Here is a 25,712-nt window from a genome sequence, read left to right as displayed (position 1 = left end):
CAATATTGTTATGTATACGAATGTCTACAGAAGTGGCGACTACTCAATGTTATTTCAGAAATACAAAGGAAGGAAGCCAAGTGGTTATAAGAAGAGAAAGACAGTACTGTATCACCCACACACAGCCGCCACTATCAGCCTAGCAGACGGCCACGAATTCTTCCGACGTAGAAGGAGCTCTATTTATTAGAAGGCGCAACCGACCGCATGGAAATAGTGATAACCTCTTCATCGGAGTCCGTCACGTTCCAGTAAAGATCATAGCTTCCATCCTCATCGTGCGTCGAGCTTTTCTTGACGGAGAACAACGAGGTATACTCCCCAGAGCCATTCTCGACAAGCAGGAAGTTACCGTACCAGACAAACTTGTTGGTGACTTGGTTTGAGGAAGGATCGCTTGTGAACCCCATCTCCTTGTCATTGGAGTTTGGGCCAGGAACGAAAAGTGATGCGTCCGTGAAAGCGGGCGTAGAGGCAGTGCTGGTTGTATTTGGATTTCCGATAAGTTCGTTATCGCTATCCTTGTGGACTGAAGGGTCTGTTAGACTGACTTGGATAGTTGTAGGGGATGGCGACTTACAAGCAACCGGGGCTACATTGGTCCCGTTTTCGGGAGTCTTTGGACTTACGACGGCGCTACCTATGCATGTGGCTCAGTATATCCCAAACAGAATCCTACGAGACAAGGAAAAGCTGATGTTACTTACCATCAACGTAGTAAAGGGGCAGCCCTCCTACATTCTCGCCATAAGCGTAAAGGCCAAACTTCTGGGCAGCTGAGGCCGTACCGACCACTGCTGCCAAAGAAACGAACCAGAGAGGTGACTTGAAAGACAACATATTTCTTGAAGATTATTGAGACCCCGGCAGAAATGCTAACTGGAGCGATTGGAATTTGGTACGAATGTCCACCAGGGAAACCGGGTTCCAATCTTCTTATGATAAATTGGGGGCTCCTTCAGCTGGATAGACCTCCTCTATGGCTGCATCATTTTCGATGCTTCTAGCCCACATATCTGCTTTTTAGCGACAGGCGAATACGCAAAGCTATAGGTTGTGTCGGTGATTTTAGATCCCGCTGAGTCAATGGTTCGGCATGTCGCCGTCGCTATACTTCGGACTATACATGTCTGTTCCTGAAATATCGCCGTTTGGTTCACCCCACACCAGCCCAAATCGCGATAGTTGAGTGGTGCCTTACTCCATGCGATGAGGAATACGTATGCAACTAACCGGAATAGAGGGTTCTATGCTGATCGCTAAAATCTTGGTCTATGGTGGATCAGCTTTCGAGTGGATCCGTCGGCGGGAGAATGCGCGTCGTTGACGTTTGTGCCTCAGCCATGACTAGGATCTTGTCTTTCTCTTAGGGCTGGAGACCAGTTAGCTCTATGGTATGAAGAATAAAACAAACATTTGTAGACTCCATGAGGAGCTTCCAACAGTGTATAGAACTATCCCGTCACAGTCATAGGATACATCTACTGCGTCATGCCTGTGCATAAGTGATTCGTTCCTCTACAAACGTGGGGAATGACTACGCTGCGAGATAATCGTTCAATTGATAGTTTGTGTCTAGATAATTATAGAAAATGCTTATCGGCCAGAAAATACAATTGGACGGCTAGGTGCTGATCCGCGCAGTTCGTTCTCCTGATTTCCCCGTTGCCAAAGCTTGGGAGAGAGCGGATCAGCTCCACCTACCGACGCTCTATGTGTGGAATAGTGGGATTCGGTCTCTGTGGACAGATACTGAACTTACCAACGAGCACTCAGCCTTACTCCAGTCTACGTAAAGTTGATATGTGGAGGCTTTTCAGCTCGTCTCCATAGATCGTGTCATTCGTCCACGTACCTCGATGGGCCAGTTTTCAGCTGGCCAATGGGTTCTTGCCAATATGTGCTGATCCTTGTTAGGGAATGTGATAGTTGTGCTTGGCTTGTTATCCCAATATGGCAGTGACGAGGATTGTAGGATAGTGACTTCTGCGCTTGAGAATATAAGCAGCTGTTTCCAATGTCTGAATAACAATTGGATGCATCCACTCATTGTCATTCTTTTGTTATTATAACCTACAACACTCTTTAGCGGTGGGATACAACATGAGATCGTCCGTCTTTTGTATACTTGCCAGTATTGTGGCTGTTACTGCCACAAATGTCCCCTCGTTCTTAGTTCGAGACTCTGTCTCTGCGTCGCTCTCTGCTTCAGCATCTCTTAGTACATCTTCCTCTGGCGCCTGCACAGGAAACACTGCCCGCAATCGTGAGCAATGGTGTACCTATGATATCAATACAGACTATACCACTACCACTCCGGACACGGGTGTCACTCGAGAATATTGGTTTGACCTCGAACATGTCACCGTGGCTCCCGATGGGCGGTCCCGGTTCGCCCTAGCCATCAATGGCTCTATTCCCGGTCCTACCATTGAAGCAGACTGGGGTGATACCGTGGTCGTGCATGTCAACAACAAACTACCTACCTCCGTCAAAAACGGCACCAGCATTCACTTCCACGGTATTCGCCAACACTACACGAACCCCTCGGACGGTGTAGTATCTATCACCCAGTGCCCGACAGCTCCGAACAGCACCATCACCTACAAGTGGAGAGCGACTCAGTACGGCTCGACCTGGTACCACTCGCACATTGGTCTCCAGGCTTGGGAGGGTGTGTTCGGTGGCATCAAGATCAATGGCCCTGCTAGTGCCAACTATGACGAGGATAAGGGGTTCATCATCCTCAACGACTGGGACATCAATACGGTGGACCAGCTCTTTGATAGTGCACAAGCTGACGGCCCCCCTGAACTGGATTCTGGCTTAATCAATGGAATGAATGTCTTCGGACAGGACGGTTACGCCAATCAGACAGGTACTAGATGGAATACATCTTTCACAGAAGGAGAATCCTATCGATTTCGCTTGGTCAATGCAGCCTGCGACAGCCATTTCAAGTTCATGATCGACAACCATACTATGACGGTCATCGCCAACGACCTCGTCCCCATAGAACCGTATAATACCACCGTTCTCGATATTGCAATGGGTAAGTCCACCTTGAGAATGACCAACCATACACTCACTGATCATGGACACAGGACAACGCTACGACATCATCGTCCGCGCGGACAAAGCCTCCATCGCCAAGAACTTCTGGCTGCGTGCCATCCCTCAGGAAGCCTGCTCCGAGAACCAGAACCCCACCAATATCAAGGGAATCGTCTACTACGGCTCTTCTCCATCGAGACCCACGACAACGGCATATTCCTACACAGATGCCTGCGATGACGAAGACATGTCCAATCTTGTACCGATCGTCAACCCCTACACAATAACCTCCAACCCGCTATACAATGAATCGGAGCCCGTGAGCCTAGGCAAGAACTCCCAGAGCCTTTATCGCTGGAAGCTCAACAGTACCTCCATGCATGTGGCCTGGGAGGACCCAACTCTCCTCGAGATCTATCGCAACCACACCTCCTTTACCAACACCAGTGGTGTAGTCCAGCTGCCTCGCGCAGACGAATGGGCCTTTGTCATCATCGAGACCACTCTATCCGTGCCTCACCCGATTCATCTGCACGGACATGACTTTGTCGTCCTCTCCCAGGGAAGCGGAACCTACAGCGCAGGCGACATCACAACGAACAATCCTCCCCGTCGTGATACGGCCATGCTTCCAGCAAATGGCCACCTAGTCATTGGCTTTGTGACTGATAACCCCGGAGCGTGGTTGATGCACTGCCATATTGGGTGGCATACGGAGGAAGGCTTTGCCATTCAATTCGTGGAGCGGTACTCTGAGATCCATGACTTGATTGATTACGGCTCACTTCACTCGAACTGCCAGAACTGGGAGACTTATCAGAGCGGGAAGGATTTTGCTATCGAGGATGACTCGGGGATTTGAATGTGTTGTTCTCCAACATTCGCAATCTCATATGTACGTGTGCAAGCATGCTTTCTTTCTTGTCAGCTATCTACGGAAGTCGGTGTATCTTAGTAATAATATATTGGTTCTATTCTGTCTGTTCGGGCTAGTAGGCTTGTGTGTATTGTAGCAAGTTATAGATTAGAGGTCGTAGAATAGTGAAGTGCGGTAGAGCAATATTTGGATGCTGTAAGTTAGCTCTGTCAGTTTAATACTTTTCTACAATTCTTTGACTGACAAGCTGCAGTGCCCTCTCCGCAAGAAGACCCTGGAAAGAACGTAATCAACTTGCCAGCTCCCTTATCAGCCATAAGCCTTTCCCCCTGCTGTCCCTTCCTCCCAGGAAGTCCTTTGTCTGAATTCGACCCTGCTTTCTCTCACTACAGGTGCTTATATTACTCCTGTACCGTCTACCGACATCCAATATAAGTGCCCCTCTTACCTGTACTGACTCTACAACGGAGTGTCGAACCAGAACAGCCAAGTTTAGTTAGCAGCTAAGGCTTACTTTTGTGTACGAGTCTAAGATGGCGAAGCGTGTGAATCCACTTTCATCCGGAGTAGTGTTTACATATATACAGTTCATAACGTAAGATCGTTCATTGCGAAACACAGGTTGGCCATTCTTGTTCTAGACTGTAGTGTCTTAGAATATTACCAACGATCCGATTCAGGGTAGCATAGGCATATTTGGTGACAGCGAGTATTTGTCAACATTCAGACACCAAGGTTCAGATCTCTTTATCATCCTTATACGATCTAACTACCACCTCCCCCCCCCCCCCCCCCCAGTTTAGGCCAGCATAGCAGGCCCCGTTCAACGAAGTTGGTCACCGTGATTGAACCGGCAGGAAATAGTCATTGCAGGCTTAGCTAGGACCTCCAACCTAATCCTTTGCTCCGTGTTTTTGCCGTGGTTGACTTCAGCAACGGAATCAAATTCCTGAAAGAGCCGGACGAGTGTATAGGCCACCTGAAACTGCCCAAAAGCCTTGCCCAAGCAGGTACGTGGGCCCGTTCCCCAGGGGATATAAGAGCCCTCTGGCGGTGTCCAATGTTCCCATCGTTCTGGTCTCCAGTAGTTGGCATCTGGCCCCACATATTCAGGCCGGCGTTGCAGACCAAAGCTTGAGAAAACTGCGAATCGGTCAGTGCTCTGTTTCATTCCCATAACGATAATTAGATATATTTGTCATGAATCGTACCGACAACTTGGCCTTTCTTAACAGCTACCGGCTCTCTGCCGTCTGCTCCCCCACCGCGGGGCAACGTTGTGTTGCGCAGTGCTTCTCTGAAATTGAATCCCGCTGGGTTCGACAATCAGCCTCTTATCTTCTTGCTGGCGGACCTGCTTGGGACTCCAGGTGGACAAACTCACTTGGAGGGTACAGACGGAGGGTTTCTCGAATGACATTATTCAAATATGGCATCCGGTCCAATGAGGAAAGACTCGGAAGTTGCTCGTACCCAATTCTAAAGAAAAAAGCCAAATGTTACTGGAGAGTGAATCAACAAAGGGTGACAGGGGAAAGGATGGCAAACATGTCTGCAATCTCCAATCTTAATTTTTTCAATACGTCCGGGTTGCGAGAAAGTTCGTAGATAGCCCAAGTAATGGTGACGACTGTGGGATCCTGGCCCGAAATGTCAAAACACCGAATAAAATAAGGGAGGGCAGGCTTACCTTTCCGGCGAGAATCAGGTTTAGCAACAGCTCCCTGCGGTGCTGCATTCCAGAAACCCATGCAGTCAGTTGGTTGATCTAACAAGCCCCCGCAACGAACATTCCATACCTCGATTTCGGCCTCACTCTTGGCGAAGATAGAGTGGTCCGCTGCCTGGAGTAGCTTTTGAACGTATATATCGAGATCGCCCCTCGCCGTTCGCTCTATGGGCTTGACAAGAAACCCCAACGGTCTATAGTATCAGATGAGCACCAGACGAGTCCAATCCGGGTTGCAGGGGATTGTGTGTGTCGAACATACCCGAGGAATGGTCGCATAGTCCCAGCAGCGGCCAAGGTTCGTTTCGCCTTTCGAAAGCGCTGGTAGCCTGCCTCATCGGCATCGGTCAACTGGCCGACGAATCGGTGAATCGCGATATCCAGCTGTAGTTTATCAATCACATCAAAGACGTCAATCGGGGCCTGGCTCTGAGAGAGCCGTTCCAGGAGTGGATGCAGGTGAAGCTCCGTGATTTCGCGGTCCTTTTCGGATAGAGTCGAGAGCTGGCATCCCGTTAGCCAGGTCAATGTTGCTTATACAAAAAGAAAAAGTAGGGGAGCAGACATACATGAGGTCGCAGTTCTTTTCTTTTCGCCCTCCAATCCGCTCCGTCCACTTTGACCGGGAAAAGTTTCAGTAGTTAACAATGGAGTTGCGCATCACCAGTGTTGATGGGTAGTAGACACATACCAGTCACCAGCAAGCCTTCCCCCAGGTTTCCTAGCAGTTTGTGCACAAAGTCGCCCTTGCCATAATCAGAGAACTAGCATTCGTGTCGGAGATTAGAACCATGGACAGGAGGAGAAGGACGATGGGGGAATATATAGTACTTGAGATGATAACAGAGCGTGTGTATTTTCCGGCGCATCAGTCCAAATAAATCGCAGGCGAAAAAGAGTCATGTCGACCGTGCGGCCGGGGACGTTCAACATGTCACTCGCCCATTCAAACACTCTATCGATTTTCATCTGCTGCGCTATTGTACCGAGCAATCCGATTCCTGGAGATCATGCGACGTTGGTGTTGGTAACGTATGCCCTCAAAAAGAAAGATGCTCCCGTCACTTACCAAACACATCTCGAGACGATATTCGAGGCAAGCCATTCCTGTGACTGATCTTCGTGGCGACCTGGAAGGTATAGATTTGGGAAATGAGGGCAATCGCTATGAGAGATCCGATTGCGGATCCAAAAACTGTCCAGGTGCAGAAGGGAATAGAGTAGTTTATATCGTTTATAATCATATTGTTTCGTAAGAGATCGTACTGTACAGTACCTGAGTCCAGAATAAGATAAGGCAACTGACAGGCTGTCGAGTTGGTGCATAGAGGGAGACTTGGGGTTCACAAGGGCGTGGAATGTTGACGTTGTATAAATAGAGATCGAACCAGAGTTGGGGTTGTATGGTAGACCTTTTGGGAATAGTGATTTCCGCTATGCATACTTGTGTCGTGTTGCATTTTATTGATTCTCATGCCAGAGTCATAGATATCTGACCCCACAAGATGTCATATTAAGTGGAAGTCATGTCCTCGTATACTCTAGACAACCCATACTTTTCATCCCTGATCAAAAGCACAGGATAAACTTCACGTCTCTTAACTAGTAGTATGTGTAGTATATTCCGCTTGCATAATGTACTTCGTCATCTGCTTTACAGTGCTTCGGACAAGATAAATTACTGGAATGTACCGACCAGAAATACAGGGACAAATAAAAAAGTCAAAAATGGCACATGTATTGATCCGAGTGGGTCATTGTTGGGGACATATCTTTTGGTCCTTCGAGGTACAGTGGGAGGGAATAGAGCTCGCAGAACATCTAACAGAAGTCAGCCGTCAACTCGCCAATACCGAGAGTATCTGGGGGACGGGTCGAGGAAGAGAGAAAGGGACATGGAAAACACCCACGACAAGGATACTTACCAGCAGTCCCTGAAGAACGGCGCAAAGGTAGATCATCCCCGAGGAGACATCTTGGAATAAGCTCAGACGGAGAAATGGCTTTCGTGCCCCCTTCCACAACCAGAAAACGGTAACGATCACTCCCGCCACGCCGAGGAAGATGGGAAGCAAAGTGCGCCAACTGGACCAGGGAAACTGGCCACCACCCCATGTGATGCCTATCAAGAAGCTTGAGACACTAGCAATAAACAGTAGGGCTCCTACCCAGTCGATTGATCGGAGCTGCTGGGTGAGTCCGTCCTGCCTTGGCCTCCGTAGGTTCACCACCCACGGGACCATGATGAGCCCAACACCCATAAAGGGAAAGTTCAAATAGAAGACCCAGCGCCAGGTGCTGTGGTCGATGAGCAATCCACCGATAACCGGGCCGGTCACTGTTCCCACCACAAATGCCACCTGGATAATGGACGAGTATGCCGGGCGTTGACGGAGGGGGATGATATCGGTCGTGATGACAAAGGTCAGGCACAGGATGCCCGCGCCCCCAACTCCTTGGACGGTGCGGCCGACCAGAAGCTGGGTCATCCCGTGGGAGAGACAGCAGATCAATGTCCCTGCTGTGAATAGAACTAATGATAGAAATAGTATGCTCTGTCGGCCGAAGACAGTCGAGAGGGCAACAAAAAGCGGTTGAAACACAGCACAGGAAAGGAGATATGCTGTGCCTACCCAGAATGATTCATTTGTATCACCGTGCAGGTCTGACGCGATTGTCTGGGACCGTCCATATTCCATCAGATAAGACACGAAACCATGATTGAGTAGAGTCATATAAACTGACCGGGAGAACTGGGACAAGAATGGTGGCGTCGAGGGCCACAACCAACGAGACGATGGCGAGGCAAGCTAGGATCAACAATTCCTCCCGTGCGGGCTTCCACTTGAGATAGTCTTCATCTTCACCTACAGCAGTCACGATGTGCGGTTGCTGATGAGTGGTCTCGAGCCCCACATTCTCAGTCTGGGATACTATCATGTCGAATACATATGTTTACGTGTATATGTTTCTGATGCAGAGAGAATCCCCAGACATAAGATGTTTCATGAATAATAAAAATCAAGAGACTGAGAAGAGATACACTATTGAGGTTGGGGCTGATAGCCTTATTCCGGCATTATGGAATTTACATATTTAACCCTTGTTTAAAGAGCTTGTATTGTATTAACTCCACATTCACCATTACTGCAAAGATATGTTGTGTAATTGATAAAATTATTCAATGGTAGAATATCTCGCGCACATACCATACAAAGTATATCTGGTTCATTCCAGACTCCCCTTGCTTTTGTGGCGTGATTTTTACCAATGATTGTTGAAATAGCGTGTATTATCCCTCTTTCTTAATACTTTGGCAAAAAATAGATTTGTCCCACCGAATGCTAATAGTAAAATATGTACATGTAACATCACACTGGAGTGTACATGCCACACGCTTATTGGTTGATGTGCATCTCTGGAGTGGTGATGATGTGATCGCCATGTAATCTTGGGGGTGAACTATGATGTAGATCAATGATTAAATGTGTCGATTGAGCATCGTCTCTCTAATAGTAGTCACGGCCAATCGCACAGAGAAATATACAGAACTATGGTGGGCGCCGTTTGGAGGCTAACCAGCGTGAGTCTTCAACGTCAAGACGCCCGAAAACGAAAGCTCAGTGTAACTATGGAGTAGCACTTCATCTACGGGGTTGTATCTATGAAGACATCTCCTCAGTAACCAAACAAATGCTCAGACGCCATAAAACTCTGACTAAATTCTAAATCGATGCTATCTCTTACCTTCGGGGACCCACTCTTGCACTCTTAACTACGCCAGATTAAGAGGATCTGATCGAACAATATGTAATGCAATGATGATCATTACGAAGTGAACGATAAAAGCATGATAAACCTTGTGAATCTACCCGTTTGCATCAGCAAAGGGATCTAGAACGTGGGATGGGCCCAGCTCACCCTGAGTCAAGCTCAATGTAACATGTCCACATGTATGGTTCGCTCCTAGACGAGGCCAGTTAAAAGGCCCAAGCGCTGGACTTTGATATGCTGTGCATTGCTTCCCAGTAACATTGATACTCACGGATAAACCTTTCTAGTTACACTCTCTGCTATCCACAACGGCTGATCCATCATGACTGTAACCGATGTGCTCGGGTCTGGTCCGAAACCAGCTGTTTCTGTGATGGGAATTGGGGTGGAATATCCCCCATCCAAGCAGGGACCGGAGTTTGCGGAGGCGTTGGCTCAGCGACATTATGATCTCACCCCGGCGTAAGGCTGAAAACCCCAGCACTGATCTCTCCTCTGATTGATTGAGACCGTTTAATCACCAATTCTTACTCCGAATAGGTTGCAGAAGAGTTTGGAAATCAACCGGAAAAGTCGAATAGAGCATCGCTACAGCGTGTTGGACCCCGACCACGAATACTGGCACCAACGTGAGGTCCCGACCATCAGCGAATGCGATGCCCTGTTTAAACAATATGGCATCCCACTGGCGGTCAATGCTTGTAACAGAGCTATTGCGGACTGGGGTGGTCGGTCGGCGGAGATCACCCATGTGGTCGCAGTGACCTGTACTAATACCTCCAACCCCGGGTTTGATGGGCTAGTTTGCCAGAAGCTCGGCCTGCGTAACAACACCCGCCGAGCCCTTCTGCATGGGGTGGGTTGTGGGGGTGGCCTTGCGTCGATCCGCGTGGCACAGGAGATGCTTCTGGGTGCTACGCAGCAGGGGAAGGCGGCAAGAGCCCTCATCATTTGCTGCGAGTTGCCTACGATCTTTACGCGGGCAGAGCTGGACTCCGTGAGCCAGCAGCAACGACCCAATGTGGCCCTCGGGCTCTTTGGGGATTGTGCGGCTGCGCTTGTTCTCAGCAACGGCATCGGGGTCAAGCAAGAGGAACGTGTCCCTGTCTGGGATGTGTTGAATTGCCAAACAACTCATTTGGAAGGGTCCGAAGGGCTGGGGGAATTTAAAATTGGCCCCAATGGTGCGTTCTCAGCTGCATCGGATCATTGATGATACTAACCCCTATGTCTCGCAGGATATGTGGCCAAGATTGACAAGAAGATTCCCCTTGTCATTGGCCAATCCATTCATGGGGGCTTTACCAATCTAATTTCATCGACGCCTGGTGTCGCCTCTGAGCCCAGTAATTACAGCCCTGAGATCTACGATTGGGCCTTTCATCCCGGCGGATACGCTTTTCTTCTTGCTGCGCAGGAGGTACTAGGGTTGTCGGCGCATAACCTGCGCAAGGCCTTTGAGGCATATAGTGATGGCGGTAACACTGTTTCCAGCACTGTAATCAGCATCTTGAATCGACTCAAAAACGAACGTGAGAGTGGTGTGAAAGACGAAGGACATCAGGGGGAAGGATCTACGTCTGGCAAGGGAGCTGACAAGGTGATTGCAGTCGCATTTGGCCATGGCTTAACGATGGAGATGATTATGTTCACCAAGCCAGCACTGCCAGAGACAGTTTAGACATTATTCCTAGTATTGTTAATTCTGAGTGATTGCGTGGTGGTCTTTCTTTTCTCTGTTTACCCTGGGAAAGAGACTTCGGGTCCAGAATATTTTCATGGAGTCGGGGCCGACTTGAATTCTCAGACCGACTCGTAGTGTGTGTAGCCCCTGAGGACATATTACGGCGCACGGTTCTGCAATTGGAGCAGGACCGTGGTTCCTCCTGTCCTACTCAACTGAGGGTTGGAATGAAATGAAGTCCAGGCGGTTTGGCGTGGTGGGGGACCAGCACGTGCCAGGGCGGCACGGGACCTCTCCTCCAATCAAGTCGTGGACTTTTCCTAACCCTAGAACGTTACTGCCTAAAAAAATCGAAACTTCATCAACTTGCGGAGGCGAAGCTTTTCTTCGGTGGATCCTGAAAGCTTGGCTGGCCCTTATTCGGTGCAGGATCAGCAGGCAACGGACCCATTGCGCTGTTAAATGTCAGTGATACGAGGCTGCGCCCCGAAAGAGGTTATACTAAAGACGCTTCTCATCCTGCAGAAGGTTTGGGCGAGACCGCTTGTCAGAAAGAACTTCTGGACTCTTTGGCCCCTGGGTGAGAAAGACACTAACTATAGTAGCCTGTCAAGTTAGCGCTGATGGGGCGTCGTGGAAAATGGGTGTATACCAGTCGTCTCCACCAGCATGGCAACCCAGCGTAGGCTACCACATTATCGTCCCTGGCCAGACTGTCACGAGTAGCACTGGTGAGATTGATTTGCAAAGTGCCTACTCCGTACTAGTAGTAACGCGGTGGGCTACTAAGTCTCACTAAGATCCAGGACTCGTTTGGGGGCTTTCCCACGAGAACCGGGGTATCTCGATCAGAGGGAGATCTCCCTCGGTTGACTATCGCCGTTCGTTGTCCCTTTTTCTTTTTTTCTCTCTTCCAACTTTCCATTTATAGACGCTTGTGCAGACTCATGTAAGTCGATTGATGGGATTTGGTCATTGCTCATTGTTGGTTTCCGCCTACACTCCTTTTCTCTCATCGTTCTTGGTATACCCCATCAATCCTTTATTCAAGGTCATTCTAATAACACTCCCCTTTCACCCGTCACTCTCTTCCTGCTTTTAATGGTCTTCAATCCGCCGAGGGGCCCATCATCGTTGACAGCAATTGGAAGCCACAATGGCAATACATTATCACCATGACATTTCTGCTCTCGAGACTCTGAAATTGCAGCCTATCTCGAAGCTCGCTCCTTTTTCCGCTCTCATCATTTCGATAGTACTCGTCGTTCTTTTTCTGGTACGGTATTATGTGTTGGAGGGGTTTCTCATCAGACGTCTCTATGGCTCTATCTATACGAACCTGAGTGAGGTGAACCGACGCGGGTTCATCAACCACCACATTGCCGGTCTCACGAAGATCCTCATTCTAATCGTCGCCGCATACCCTTTCCTCGAGGTTGTCATTGGGAAATCATCCTTCCACACACCTTACGCACATGGCTCCCGGGTGACAATGGGCGACATGCTGGTCGTGGTCTCTCAGATGCTCATCGGGATGTACGCGTTCGAGCTGATTTACCGTACTAAACTGTCGCCTATTGCTGTGCTACATCACATCGGGACAATTGTCATTGGCCAATCCGCAATCGCAATCAGCTTGGATTTGGCCCGAGAGCCAGATGCTGACATTGAGTTTGTCCTGTGTACAGTATGGGGTAAGTTATGCTCTACCCTTCTCCGCTATATTCTACAAACATAGGCTAATAGTATTCTCTATCAGGTGCCTTCGACATCATATCAGAATTCTTCCCCCACTTGGCCATCATCCTCTACCGCGTCTTCCCCAACCGCCACCGTTTCCTCAAACGCCTCTTCCTCCTATCGTGCATCACCACAGCCCTCGGAACAACCTGCGAAACCATTGTTATCTTCTTCTTGTTCGGCTCCCTGTGGGACCGATGGCAGATTGCCTTCAAGGTCGTCACCCCGCTGCTTCATATTGCCTTTTCCGCAGCCCAGGTTCACGGTAGTGTTGTCTTTTGGAAGATGTACAAGCGCCAACAACGGCTCGAGGAAGAGACTGCTGGGTTCGATGTCGAGAGCGGGGATATTCGTGAGATGGATATTCACGTCGACAAGGCGAAGCCTGCTTCATCTGGCTCTACGGTCGCTATTGTATAGACCTTTCTCTGCATTTGATAGATTAGCTTGGTGTTTGGGGCGTTGTTGGATGTGGTGTGTTTGTTACAAATTCCGAGCCTTACTGTATGTCATACCTTGCATTTGTGCATCCTCATTTGACTGTATTCATAATTTAATCTTTTGACAACGTATTACTACTGTTGTGCTCCTATTATTCGAAGTTATCCCCGCCTGGAGAATGTGAGTAGAAGGATACGCCTCGGCTTAAAGGTATCCTACTGGGTAGTAGGCTGTCTTTGCTATCCTGGAGAACACCTTTAGGGGCTTATCTTATAGTTGCAAGAAATCTTCCAGTACTGAATGGAGGTTGTCTTTGAGTAAAATTGATCCTTCCCCATTCTTCTGTCGAGCGCTCCACTAGAGCTAGCCCTTGTTTATTCATTCTTGTTCTAGAAACTATCTTGGTCTTTAAACTAGTGTGCAACCATTTAGGAAAGGAACAACGTATACCAAGAAGGAGCCAAGCCAAACACCTCCACTGGACGGGATGGGTTTAGTTTAGGGGCCTTTATCAGATAGTGTAAGAAGCCACACTACTCAATCCCTGCCAAATACAGCTCAAAGACGAGTTAAGACTGTAGCATAGAAAGACGCAGACAAAACAGGCAAGCAGAAGTCAATGGGAGCGAACGATTTACAGAACAAATTGATAGTTGCATCTGACGGTGGTTAAATGCCGCTGGTATGCTTCATGTGATTGTTCGCCTCATGTCTAATATAGCCCACGAGGCTAAGTGGCGCGAGGTGGAAGAATCTATTGAAAAGGTTTCCTTGTCTGAAGTCTGGAATGCCTCGTGGTATTCCGATGCTTCGGTTTCACTGGCCATTGGTAGAGGAACTTGCAAGCATCTAGGGCAGAGATAAACTTGCATCCCCTAACCATGTTGACAATTTCTTCCTGTGCCGGTACAGGGTACAGGTTGCATCGTCTCCTTATTGGGTTTTCCCAGGTCGATACCCACTAGACCCTTGTCTTTACCCTTGACGTTCCGGCAGGACACAAACCCGGGGTAGGAAGACAGTGTATAACCGGGAGCTTGCTCCATTTTGTTTTGCTGTCTCAACGGGTGAAAAGTCCTGTCGATAAATTGGCAATTCCTTGGGTCAGCTCGGTAGATCCTTAGCGTAGGCAATCTCGTTTCCCAACCTTCCTTCATCGAGACTTCTCACCATTGGTCAGGTGTAATATTTACAGTACCAATATGGGGATCATGTTGGTTCTTACAGTTCTGAGAAGCAAGCCTCCGGCTGATGAACCGTACTGTGACTTGGTCCTTCCAGTAAGTCTGGCATACCAGGGCAGTTGGGTATTTGCAGGGTAATAGTCAGATATTGCTGTGTTATATTTTTGAACTGTGTGTAAGCTCCATAATGAATTCTCCAGGTATTCTACCCGAATGGTAAGGGTGATAGATTTTCTATCGTCCATGACCTAGAAACCAACGAGCGGCGACTAGACGGAACGTGCAATGCATGCTACTAGGCACCATTGCACCGGATTTCCTGTTTCTTTTTGGGCATTTAGTGGTGTTTAAATGGAATATCATCCAGAACACTCGACAGAGGGCAGGTAATAAGCCCATTTATCTGAAGTGATAACCTTGATGGCCTTGCCCATATAGGACAGCGTGTTCTGTCTATTCCGCGTCGCTTGGTCTCCACAAGAACTACATCCGACTTGGGTTGTCTTGCATCCCCATACCAAAGGGAGTAGTCAGTTTTTTCCGCCCGTCATGCGGGCTTTGTTCCCGTACGACCATTGTAGTTTCATTTGTCGTTCGAGCTGCCAATGAAGCGATCTGAATGACTCGATAGGTTCAATTGATGCACGGTTTCCTTCGGCTTGTCATCTGTGCTGGCAAGATTCCTAGCATTTTTTGTTGAGCGATGGTTGTGAGTAATACTGCATCGACTCGAGTTCATAGAACATTTTGTATCATGCCCGTTCATGGATGGAAGAGGTGCGATGTAGAGTGCATTTCGGGGCAGGTATATTGCGGCCCTCAGATTTGAATAATGAGAGTGTGGTGCATCGCACTCTTTACAGTCTTCATCAGTCCATCGTCCTATCCATATTTGTAGGACTAGCCATGGAGGGCGTCACCTTCTACGAAGGCAGGCCCCGTCTTGATACTAACAGACCAAGTAACGCAAATGCTTTCCAAATAGGACAGGCCTCCGGCTTAGGAGGTAAATTAGTATTCGAGCTTGTCGAGTCTGTTTTTAGCTTTTCATAGCCATCTTCCTAGATGAAGCTATTTATCGATAAGGTGAAACATATACGACCCATATCTGAACCAGTTTCTCAACCTTATTGTTGGTATGACTTATAAGATATGAGCAACACTCGCCATGACTGCAGAACGTGAACAATCAGTCCATGCGGTCTTGGGCTATTCTTTCGTCATGCTTGCTATTTAATAGGGCTCCGTGATAGACCTCCACATTTATATGGTAAAGGGACTATTTGGCGGATATCCTCCAAGGAGTCTCCCGAGTTGGAAGAAGGATATAAGTAGTGCTGTTTCAGACGACTTGGAAGCCATGATACTTTTGTTCAATGGGCAAAATTCCCTACATATACAGAGGTAAGTGACTTATTGATGTGAATTGTACCATTCAATAATCAGCAGTCGTACCACAATTCAACAGCACATTCCCTTAGTCTGCATCTATCACCCGAGATTAAAATTCATTTAAACACCTTACCATTCCCCATACACAGAACTGATCATGTATTCTATGGTCTCTAATGGATTAGACTTGCTACTCCTCACCAATCTACATCCAACTCAACCCCATGATGGTATCATAACCGTATGATATCTAGTCAGCCAAAAGAAGACTACTAGAACTAGCACGCCATCTTCACAAGCGGATTACTACATTTTACAAATACAGAGCTCAATGCCTTCATCATACCAAGGTAAAAGCCGACTCAACAGGAGAGAAATTCGTGGAAACAGAATAGGAGGGATTAATTGATACCCTGGCAAGATATCAAGAAACCTGTTTTCGGCCCAAGCTACTATGAGACATTGGAAGAACTTCAGGTGTCACATATAGTGGGTACAAGCACAACCGAGCTTGTTGAAGAGCATATTGCCCTGTGAAAGAATCATAGACAGAGCGCAAAAGAGGAAGCTATCACATCGGACAATAGTAGCCCTCGGTATACCACTATCAAAAAGAACACACTGGACTTCCCTAGGGTAAATTCAGAAGCTGAACTTGCTGATCGGCTGGTGTACAGGGGCAAAGCCTGGTATTTCTAGGGGACTGTTGTCGGCAAGATGTCTGGGTTGATTGGCACGATACTCTCATGATGCACAGATTCCATATGCTCTTCGTTACTGTTTATGAGTCGCTCTGGTGCACATCATCAACCGAACTTATGATGGTTCGTGATGGATCACAGTTCCAGCAGAGGTTGAGGTGATATCCTATCCCTTCAGAGGGCATATTTAGAGCTGACACTTTGTAAGCAGGGCTAGCTACTAGTGGCCCTACGAGATGTTTACGTAGGGATACGGTAGTAAAGCCTGCTGCCTCTGTGGATGAAGGTGTTATTACATACGTGGAGCACCAGCCAGCGGGAAAACCGTCAATGCACTCTTGGGTTCGAATAAGGAAGCGTCGACATGATAAGAACACGATCTGATGTCATGATTATCCCAGCTTACATGGGTAAGTCCGTCGGTCGGACATATTATAGACCTTGCAGCAACAAGGCATAACTATGACACCCCTAGTCTCATAACCCATCTAGAGGCACTTACACTAGCCAGACAGCAATAGATCGCTCAACATGAGATATAGACATTCTTATCCTGGGCAAATCAGGTCCGACGACCCATTTCATCACAGCTAAAGAACGGGAAGTGCATTTCATTTGTTCTTCATAAGTTCCTTTCCAAGGATTGGAGGTTGGAGAGACCGGTACTTATCATAGTCCTGTCTTGCAAGCATAAATTGAGAAGGCATGGGCCTGATTTAAATGTGGGCTATCTGGTTTTGATATCGCATATTCCTTTTTACACAATCTACCGTATTGTGAGTAAACCTATCGGTCGGAATTTCCATACCGGTGAGCTACCATAGTCCGGTGTTCTTGGTGCACTGGACAGGAGGCCATCTATGTTCAAGTCTCAAGATAGCAAGATAGGGCTGCGAGAGTCCAGAAACTATAGGACGCGATGTGGCGATGCAACCAATGCCGACGGCTGTATTGCCATTATGAAGTCTATTATATGCTTTACCTGCTGAAATAATCCTTGCACGATAGAATGTAAGCACTCGTATTCGTACTGATGACAGTTCCAATGGTGTTATGCCAGCTGTCCGAAAGACTAGTTCTTTGTCCCGCAGTTCAGCCTCAGGCGAGACATAATATTTTCCCCCTCCAACATTTCACAATAATCTCAGCGTCTTAAAACGGATACCGTTACTAGTATATTGGGAGAAATAAAAAGTGTATCATGGCCGAAAAGTCTTTGACCGGAGCATGCCTGTGTGGAAAGATCACCTACCGTGTGGATCTCCCCACTGGCACGCCATCCCCCAAGGTACTAAAGATCAACACCTCCCCACCTATCACCATGCTCCTGAATAATGTAGATCCGCCCTAAACTAACATTGATTGCTCACTAAGGTTGCTCTCTGCCACTGTGAGGACTGCAAACGGAACACGGGCACGCCCTTCTCGTCGAATCTCCTCGTCCCCAAGCCCACTTTTACCTACACGGCCGGAACCCCCAAGGTTTACACCCATCCGTCTGGAGATCTGGGGAACGAACTCCAGCGGCACTTCTGTGGGGATTGTGGGTCTCCACTCAATACGCAGCCAGGTGGGAGAGGAGTTGTCACGGTCAAGACGGGCACATTAGATGCAGAGTCTCGTGGCGAGTTGGGCTTAGCATTGGAGATCTATTGCAAACGAAGGGAGCCATGGGTGGATCAGATCGGTAGCGTGCCCAAGGCTGAGGCCATGCCGTAGCTTGTCTTGTCGTGTCGGGAGATTTATATGTGAAATACTCGCAATATTATAGGTGCAGGATCGACTATGGCCTTGTATCATGGCTAAGTAATTCATATAGATGGTGGACAACCTCGGGTTCTGCTCGGTAACTCTAATCAGGTTTACCCCGCGTTCTTCAGGGTTATCAGATAAGCATCTGGACTTCCCCAACAACTGCCACCCTTCCAAGTTTCCTTCGCTCTGTCAACAGTCAACTTCATTCCATCTACCATCAGCACACAAACCAGACAGCAACATGGCGCCCCCCACCGCAACCGAGACCGCTCCGCCCATCACTCTCGAAGCCCGCCAATCTACCCAGGAAGCCGGCGCCGAGAAAGCCAAGGTGAAGATGAGCATTCCCCGACCACCCGTATTCGACGACAAGATGAAAGAGCGTGAATACCTGAAGGGCCGACTCGCAGCGGCCTTCCGCATCTTTGGCAAATATGGATACGATGAGGGTATGAGCATCCCACCAAACGCACGACGATCTATGGGGTAGAACGTAGGATATGAACGGGCAGCTAGCTTACGATCTATATCGACGGAACACAGGCGTGGCCGGTCACATCACCCTTCGCGACCCCGTCGACCCAAGCACATTCTGGGTCAATCCCTTCGGCGTCGCCTTCTCTCAGATCAAAGCCTCAGACCTGATCCTGGTCAACCACGCCGGAGAGGTCATCGACGGCGGTCCATGTCGACTGCTCAACGCCGCCGCCTTCGTGATCCACTCGGCCATCCACGCTGCTCGCCCGGACGTCAACTGCGCAGCCCACAGCCACAGTCTGCACGGTCGCGCATTCTGCAGTCTCGGTCGGCCGTTGGATATCATCACCCAGGATGCCTGTGCCTTTTACAATGTCAGCTATCCTGCACATCGTGGTCCGATCCCTCCTTTGCTGACTCATGGTACAGGATCACGTCGTCTACAAGCAGTTTAACGGCATCGTCCTCGCCGAGGATGAAGGAAAGAATATCGCCGCGGCACTCGGCGACAAGAAGGCGGCTCTATTGCAGAATCACGGTCTCTTGACGGTCGGCAACACGATCGAGGAGACCGTTTTCTGGTTCGTCAGCTTGGAAAAGTGTTGCTATGCACAGTTGTTGGCGGACGCAGCGGCGGCGGGCCGAGGCGGACAGACGATCAAGGTGGACGATGCCGATGCGGCCTTCACGTACAAATCTGTGGGAACGCGGTTGGCGGGTTATTTCAGCGCGAAACCGATGTTTGATGTGATCCATGAAGAGACGAAGGGAGCTTATTTGAATTAGCGGACTTGCTTTTCCTATCCAGGATGTCTTAATGAATGTGTCTTCTTTTCTGCCAAGCTCTGTCTATTTCCCACCGATATAATACGCGATAACAGTACGTTGATTTCCCCTTGTTACGAGAAACGTAGAACATCTCGTAGGATGGAGGTAAATTGTTGATATATGTCATTCATCATATCATGAAATGAGCGAAGTCAGTACACACAAGGTCGGTGGGGATTGAAAGTTGGGAGAAGGTGAACAAGCTAGTATTGCAGTTAGCTGTCCTGGTCCGTCATAGGGAGAGCTAAAAGGATGAAAACACTACAAAGCAGATAGAAAAAAAGGAATAGCAAGAAGCTGTTATGATTGACATAACTAGATTTAGATTAACTTTCGGTCTGCATTCCGTTCTTTCGTGAATTGAACGCTTCCCAGTCATCGAGCCTCGTGCGAGCACAAAGTTCAACATGAAACAAAGATGGTTGATATTCGCTTATTCTACGAATTGATTGCTTAGGTAGTTACATTCACCTAGTTGCAGTTCGCCACTTTCCACATCTCCTCCTGTATCCAATAGTCAAGATTTCAGGCCGTCGGGACACTGACTCACCAGGCGAGGCATTCGATCTCCCACGCTGCCAGTAACTCGATCTGTGCGTCATACTTCAGAGTACGAAACGATGTATCCTTTAGGGCCCTCCTTTGCAATGCAATGTCTATGCCCTTACATAGTCTCTGGCTGCGATCTTGCTCAGATATCGGGGTTGGGAAATCGTCTTCCAACATTCCCAGGTAGTTTGCGAAGTCTCTCACGGTTTCATTGGGCTTTTGTCGAGCGATAGTCCATCGACGGTGTGCCAGCCTCGGCGTCCCAGGTCTCTTGATCTGATGAAGTAGAAAGGAGCAGAACTCGTCCCAGGTATATGTTCGGTCACTAGACTGGGCATACGTCGTCCACTCATCGAGAACAAGGCGCGATAAATGTCTCTTTGCTTCGGCAATCTTGTTTTTATCGACAGCAAAATACCATTGGTGTTCACGAAAGAAACTCCGCAAGTTGCTGACCAAGGTGATATATGAAGATCGATCCCGCCCGCAATACTCCTTGGATACGGGGAGCTTTGGCACCTCTGCCCCCTCAGCCGATGTGATATTACCACTAGCGTTATTATTACCGGTGACAGGTTCGGGTCTCGGGTGCGACGGCTTCGCATTTATGCGTTTCTTATCCACTCGGATAGCCCTGCCTCTTGGAACTGGAGTAGGCGGAGGCAATCGATCGAAGGAGCGGCCGCCAGTCGGTGTTCGTGATTCGGTCACATGAAGACGGTGTCGAGCGTCAGTCAACAACTGGTTCTCGCGCGCAATCTCATTACGTAGGTGCAGTATTTTGCGTTTGTTGCGGATTTGCGCTAATTGACTTTGCAGACGAAGGATCTCCGCGGTGGTGTCGGCCTGGTCCTCTGCGATTACCGAATTTGAGGCCATTGCGTCCGTGACGCGACAGGCACGATCAGGTCAATAATGAGGTCGGTTGTTCGAGGCGTGGCCCCAGTGGGTACCAAGAAGATAGGGAGTAGTGCAGCAAATCCATCACGGGCAGAGGCATATTCACATCGACAAGGGAATTGAAGTGTTTGTGTTTCGATTGATGGTATTCACCGTTTCTGTTTCTGTCCTGGCGTCACGTGGTGCCGGGCGTGTGGTCGGATTGCCATTTCGGGTTAAATTACAGCCTCGATCTCATTGGCCAATGGGATGACGTGATGCCTGGATACCTGAGGTTATGATTGACACCTGGCAGGGGCTCATGTTTGCCTGTCATGATCAATGTCCACTCAAATCCATGCACAGTCCATGTCCATGTCCATGTCCTGTGGCGGATAATTTTCCATCAAGTCGGGCCGATTCGGAGGGCGTCTGATCCATTGGCACCATACCACGCATTAGAGATGCATTAGCAAGCATCATGCTCAGTCTCCACCCATTCAGTATGGAGAGGTTCATGCGAAGCAGTGCTAGTGAGACTGGGTATGTGCTATCAGGAGCTGAGCTTCCTTGCTTGGTTTAATGTCACTTGGAGAAAATCAAGGAAACAAAAAGAAGAAAAAGAAAACAGAAAATTTCATCACCCCAGTCCATCCAGACTGAACGAGCTTAACGAGATAGGGCTAATGTGTCCGGAAACGGCAGTTCTCTTGGCACGCTGAGGAGAAAAATACGACAATCCGACGGCGTACGACTCGAGTCTACTGGCGTTGAGTCCGATCCTCGCAACGGCACTTCCAGGACTAGTCTCGAGCCGAGTGTCGCGGTGCCAATGACGCTGTACACGGCGGGTGGGATGATCGTTTAGCAGCAGATTGGACGTCGATCCGGATGGGATCGACGGCATCAGCGACCGTTCAGCAGACTGATTGCCAAGGGATTGGCACAACCCCTCACTGGAGAACTGCTCCAGCGTCGATTCCTGCTAATCTGACCGTGTCGATCATTCAACCAACGGACTTTGCAAACCCTGCTTGCTTTCTTCATCACTCCCCATTCATCCAAGCTTCCAATCACTCCTCCCCCTCTCTTTTTTTTTCTTTCTCCACTTCTCCCTCTCATTAACAACCACCCCCCGGTTGTAATGATGAAGATATCGTTGCGCAATCAGTTGTAGTTATCTAAAAACGATCTCCCGTCTACCACTGGTGTTGCACGGGTTGCAATCGTCGCCAACATGTTAACTGCGTGGAGACGGTTTTTCCATCCGTCGGTAAACGACGACGTGTCCAGTCCCTCCTCGCTGTACGACGAGAAATGCGGCCAGCTCGAGGTCAACGTCACGGCATCCAGTCCGCCAAAAGCGACTGGCGCCGTCAAAATCGAGGCCGTGGAAGCCGTGGGCGGCCGGAAGGGACGATATCTCCTCTATATCGGGTATGTACTACCACACTCATATCATAGTACTACTGTCCATATCCCAAATGCTAACCATCTCATACCGTGCAGCTTGGTCATGGTTATGATCATCTTGTGGGTCTTGCGGGAATTATCCAAGCCCTGTGGGTAGCTCTAACATCCGTTTAGTGAACTGGACAACTCGACCGTAGGGACTTATCGCAACTTCGCGACATCCGACTTCAAACATCTTTCCGTGCTGGCCACCCTCAACACGGCGGCCAGCATCATTACCGCCGTAAGTAAACCGCCGATAGCCAAAGTCTCAGACGTCTTGGGGCGGGCCGAGGCATACATCTTTACCATCACATGCTACATTCTGTCCTACATCCTCTGTGCATCGTCCAAGACGTTCAGCATCTATGCGGGTGGCTACGTATTCTATTCCGTCGGCCAGGCCGGCACGGCCATCCTCAACTCCACCGTCGTGTCCGACATCTCGTCCATGCGCTGGCGAGGCTTTGTCTACAACATCCTGTACATCCCTTTCCTGATCACGCCGTGGGTGTCGGCATTCATCGTCGACAGCGTCGTCAATGGTATTGGCTGGCGTTGGGGCATCGGCATGTTCGCCATCCTGATGCCCTTCTGCGCCAGTTTCATCATCGTCACCCTCCTCGTTTTCGAACGACGCGCCAAGCGGTCTGGCCTCATCCTGACGGAGAAATTGAATCTCTTCACCTTCTGTTCGCGGATCGATCTGGGCGGCATCAGCCTGTTGAGTGGCGGATTTGCGCTAGTCCTGATCCCCATCACGCTGGCCGCCACAACATCCGATTGCTGGAAGACTCCGTGGGTCGACGCCCTGATTGTGCTGGGCGGCATCGCGCTGGCCTGTCTGTATCCGTACGAGAAGTACTTCGCCCGTCACCCGGTCGTCCCCACCCACTACTTCCGTACCTTGTCCGTGGTGGTCTCCATGGCCTTGGCCTGCGTGGACAACATTGGGTTCGGAACCACCCAGACCTACCTGTACGTCTGGTCCATGGTGTCCCACAACTTCTCGCCCCGTGACGCCCAGTTCCTCAACTACACCAACAGCGTCATGCAGGCGCTGGTGGGGATGGGCACCGGGCTGCTCATGTATCGGCTACGGTCGTACAAATGGATCGGCGTGGTCGGCGCCGCCATCCGCATGGTCGGGTACGGAGTCATGGTCCGTCTGCGCACCAACGAGAGCTCCGTCGCCGAACTGTTCATCGTCCAGCTGATCCAGGGTGCCGGCAGCGGGATGATCGAGACCATTGTCATCGTCGCCGCGCAGATCTCCGTGTCGCATGCCGAACTGGCCCAGGTCACGTCGCTCATCCTGCTCGGATCCTTCTTGGGCAATGGCATCGGCTCAGCCATCGCCGGTGCCATTTACTCCAATCAGCTGCGCGACCGCCTGCGTTTGCATCTCGGACACAGTGTCGATGAGGACACCGTCGTTCGCCTGTACAACTCCATTACGGATACACTGCCGAAGTGGGGGACGCCGGAGCGAGATGCGGTTAACCGAGCAGTACGTTCACCTATCTTCGTTTGCTGTGTGACTCGAGCTATTCGCTAACTTTTCATCCAGTATTCCGATGTCATGGGGTATGTCTCTTGGGGTTGGTTCCATGACGCATGCTGACAGTCGCAGGTACATCACGATCGCCGCGTTGGCGCTCTCCGCTCCCGTCGTCATCCTCTCTCTACTGATACCGAATAAGAGGCTCGGGTACGCACATATCCCTCGTCTTGTTTACGATACTTGCTCTAACCAAGCTGCAGCGACGGACACAATCTGGTCCAAGAGACCCAAAGCGACGATTCCCATTCCTCTGACGAAACCCTGGTGGATGAAAAGACCTGCACCCGATAATTCTAATGCCGCGACATGTGTGATATTGATGCTGATGACTATACATTAATGAGTGTACATATGGGACTATATACTTCTTTTTACCTAGACTAGGAACATTACTCTGCAACTTCCTTTTTTTTCAAAACCAACAATCAAATCTTTCCCGGCGACCCAAGCACACAGAAGAAGTCCCTGTCCGGCGTGCTATCGAGGGCATTCTTGACTAGGTTCCAGACGTTCAAGTCATACGCCTCACCGATGTGTCCCACGGGGTCGAGCGGACACTTGTCTTGCACGTAAATATTGTTGGCGCCGTCCACCCACGACGTCGAATGCGGCGTAACCATCTCATCGAACTTCGAGACAATGACCGTCAAGGTGTTACCCGGTTGCAGGATGGGCTGGCCATCATTCAATCGCTGCACGGCAGCCCCGTCGGGACCCAGCTCGTCACACGCGGGACAGCCAAACTTGCTCAACACCTCACCCACCACTTCCCGGGAAACATTTCCGAAGAGGTATGCGAGATTGTACAGGCCACCGAAATTGGTTCCGTGCGTCGGGGGCGCGATCGCCACAATCTTATCGATGAGGTCTGAGACCCCCTGGAATTTCGGCACGTAGAGCGACTGGAATGCGCCCTCGGAATGCCCGACCAGATCGACCTTCTTGGCGCCGGTTTTGTCGGCGACCTCGCGGATGTACGCGGCGATTTCGCCGGACGATTCGCTGATCGAGCGCAGCCCGCCCAGCAGTGGGAAGCCGTCATATGCGCCGTAGGTTTGCGCGTAGGTGCAGTAGCCTTGGTTCTGGAGCCAGTATTGCAGGAAATTCAGGTCTTCGTAGTAGGTGGCGCCTAAACCGTGCAGCAGGACGACTGGGTTCGGGTGCTCCTCCGTCAGTTCACAGTTGAAGTCATTGATGCCGAACAATGCCGCCGCAGAGGGGGTGAGAAGGGCGGCCAGGGGAAGGAGGGAATGTAACTTCATGGCGGCCAATTATTGTAATCCGATTGTCTTCAAAAGAGTGTGAGTATGCAGGTCAAGTGAAAGTGTATGTACAAACGAAGGAAATAGAGGTATGATGAATGTCGACAAACGAGGGAAGTTCGGTGAATCGCGATCCAGTCAAGGGACCATGTCGCCTTTTAAATCAACAAAGAAAAAAAGCAAAGCACCACGGAAATGTGCACCGACCAGCATTCCTCAGCTGGAGTGGGCCTCGCATTGTGAAAAAACACAAAATAGATTATGGATCCGATTAAGAGAATAGCGATCGGCTTCAGGAACCACACAAATCCATTCGTTAGGGTGGAGTCTGCGATCCAAACTCAGCACTACCGCTTAGGGCCGCCGCTAT

General features: G+C 49.5%; 9 protein-coding genes across 9 annotated transcripts; 6 read left to right on the top strand and 3 right to left on the bottom strand.

The window, feature by feature from the left end:
* Window positions 1–179: 179 nt before the first annotated feature.
* BDV37DRAFT_288084 (uncharacterized protein) lies at window positions 180–840 on the bottom strand (the record flags this gene model as incomplete). The annotated part of the gene is made up of 3 exons (XM_032088219.1): window positions 180–529; window positions 581–640; window positions 708–840. The coding sequence occupies 3 exons, from the start codon at window positions 838–840 to the stop codon at window positions 180–182; spliced, it is 543 nt and encodes a 180-aa protein (XP_031936252.1).
* An 838-nt stretch (window positions 841–1,678) lies between these two features.
* BDV37DRAFT_290615 (Cupredoxin) lies at window positions 1,679–3,928 on the top strand. Its single transcript, XM_032088750.1, has 2 exons — window positions 1,679–3,052; window positions 3,105–3,928. The coding sequence occupies exons 1-2, from the start codon at window positions 2,104–2,106 to the stop codon at window positions 3,914–3,916; spliced, it is 1,761 nt and encodes a 586-aa protein (XP_031936251.1). The 5' UTR covers window positions 1,679–2,103; the 3' UTR covers window positions 3,917–3,928.
* Window positions 3,929–4,754: 826 nt separating this feature from the next.
* On the bottom strand, window positions 4,755–8,600 carry BDV37DRAFT_288082 (cytochrome P450; the record flags this gene model as incomplete). The annotated part of the gene is made up of 11 exons (XM_032088218.1): window positions 4,755–5,074; window positions 5,143–5,244; window positions 5,316–5,410; window positions 5,480–5,571; window positions 5,622–5,663; window positions 5,731–5,854; window positions 5,923–6,164; window positions 6,230–6,276; window positions 6,352–6,424; window positions 7,586–8,338; window positions 8,406–8,600. The coding sequence occupies 11 exons, from the start codon at window positions 8,598–8,600 to the stop codon at window positions 4,755–4,757; spliced, it is 2,085 nt and encodes a 694-aa protein (XP_031936250.1).
* A 1,156-nt stretch (window positions 8,601–9,756) lies between these two features.
* BDV37DRAFT_288081 (thiolase-like protein) lies at window positions 9,757–11,115 on the top strand (the record flags this gene model as incomplete). Its single annotated transcript, XM_032088217.1, has 3 exons — window positions 9,757–9,896; window positions 9,975–10,618; window positions 10,673–11,115. The coding sequence occupies 3 exons, from the start codon at window positions 9,757–9,759 to the stop codon at window positions 11,113–11,115; spliced, it is 1,227 nt and encodes a 408-aa protein (XP_031936249.1).
* A 1,044-nt stretch (window positions 11,116–12,159) lies between these two features.
* On the top strand, window positions 12,160–13,385 carry BDV37DRAFT_16925 (uncharacterized protein). The gene is made up of 2 exons (XM_032079317.1): window positions 12,160–12,812; window positions 12,878–13,385. The coding sequence occupies exons 1-2, from the start codon at window positions 12,275–12,277 to the stop codon at window positions 13,276–13,278; spliced, it is 939 nt and encodes a 312-aa protein (XP_031936248.1). The 5' UTR covers window positions 12,160–12,274; the 3' UTR covers window positions 13,279–13,385.
* Window positions 13,386–17,777: 4,392 nt separating this feature from the next.
* On the top strand, window positions 17,778–18,295 carry BDV37DRAFT_288079 (GFA family protein; the record flags this gene model as incomplete). The annotated part of the gene is made up of 2 exons (XM_032088216.1): window positions 17,778–17,864; window positions 17,951–18,295. 2 exons carry the CDS (start codon window positions 17,778–17,780, stop codon window positions 18,293–18,295), a joined length of 432 nt encoding a protein of 143 aa, XP_031936247.1.
* A 277-nt stretch (window positions 18,296–18,572) lies between these two features.
* On the top strand, window positions 18,573–19,594 carry BDV37DRAFT_275707 (class II aldolase/adducin family protein; the record flags this gene model as incomplete). The annotated part of the gene is made up of 3 exons (XM_032085439.1): window positions 18,573–18,780; window positions 18,875–19,182; window positions 19,238–19,594. 3 exons carry the CDS (start codon window positions 18,573–18,575, stop codon window positions 19,592–19,594), a joined length of 873 nt encoding a protein of 290 aa, XP_031936246.1.
* A 1,978-nt stretch (window positions 19,595–21,572) lies between these two features.
* BDV37DRAFT_16632 (major facilitator superfamily domain-containing protein) lies at window positions 21,573–24,438 on the top strand. The gene is made up of 6 exons (XM_032079255.1): window positions 21,573–22,501; window positions 22,574–22,597; window positions 22,652–24,026; window positions 24,087–24,103; window positions 24,150–24,227; window positions 24,281–24,438. Exons 1-6 carry the CDS (start codon window positions 22,302–22,304, stop codon window positions 24,369–24,371), a joined length of 1,785 nt encoding a protein of 594 aa, XP_031936245.1. The 5' UTR covers window positions 21,573–22,301; the 3' UTR covers window positions 24,372–24,438.
* On the bottom strand, window positions 24,290–25,545 carry BDV37DRAFT_16781 (esterase/lipase family protein). Its single transcript, XM_032079288.1, has one exon. It carries the CDS (start codon window positions 25,340–25,342, stop codon window positions 24,506–24,508), a length of 837 nt encoding a protein of 278 aa, XP_031936244.1. The 5' UTR covers window positions 25,343–25,545; the 3' UTR covers window positions 24,290–24,505.
* Between the last annotated feature and the right edge of the window lie 167 nt (window positions 25,546–25,712).

The sequence above is a fragment of the Aspergillus pseudonomiae genome (assembly GCF_009193645.1).
Source record: "Aspergillus pseudonomiae strain CBS 119388 unplaced genomic scaffold BDV37scaffold_108, whole genome shotgun sequence".
Classification (NCBI taxonomy): Eukaryota; Fungi; Ascomycota; class Eurotiomycetes; order Eurotiales; family Aspergillaceae; genus Aspergillus; species Aspergillus pseudonomiae.
The sequence above is the reverse complement of the archived record's forward strand: the minus strand, read 5'-3'. Positions and strand labels throughout refer to the sequence as shown.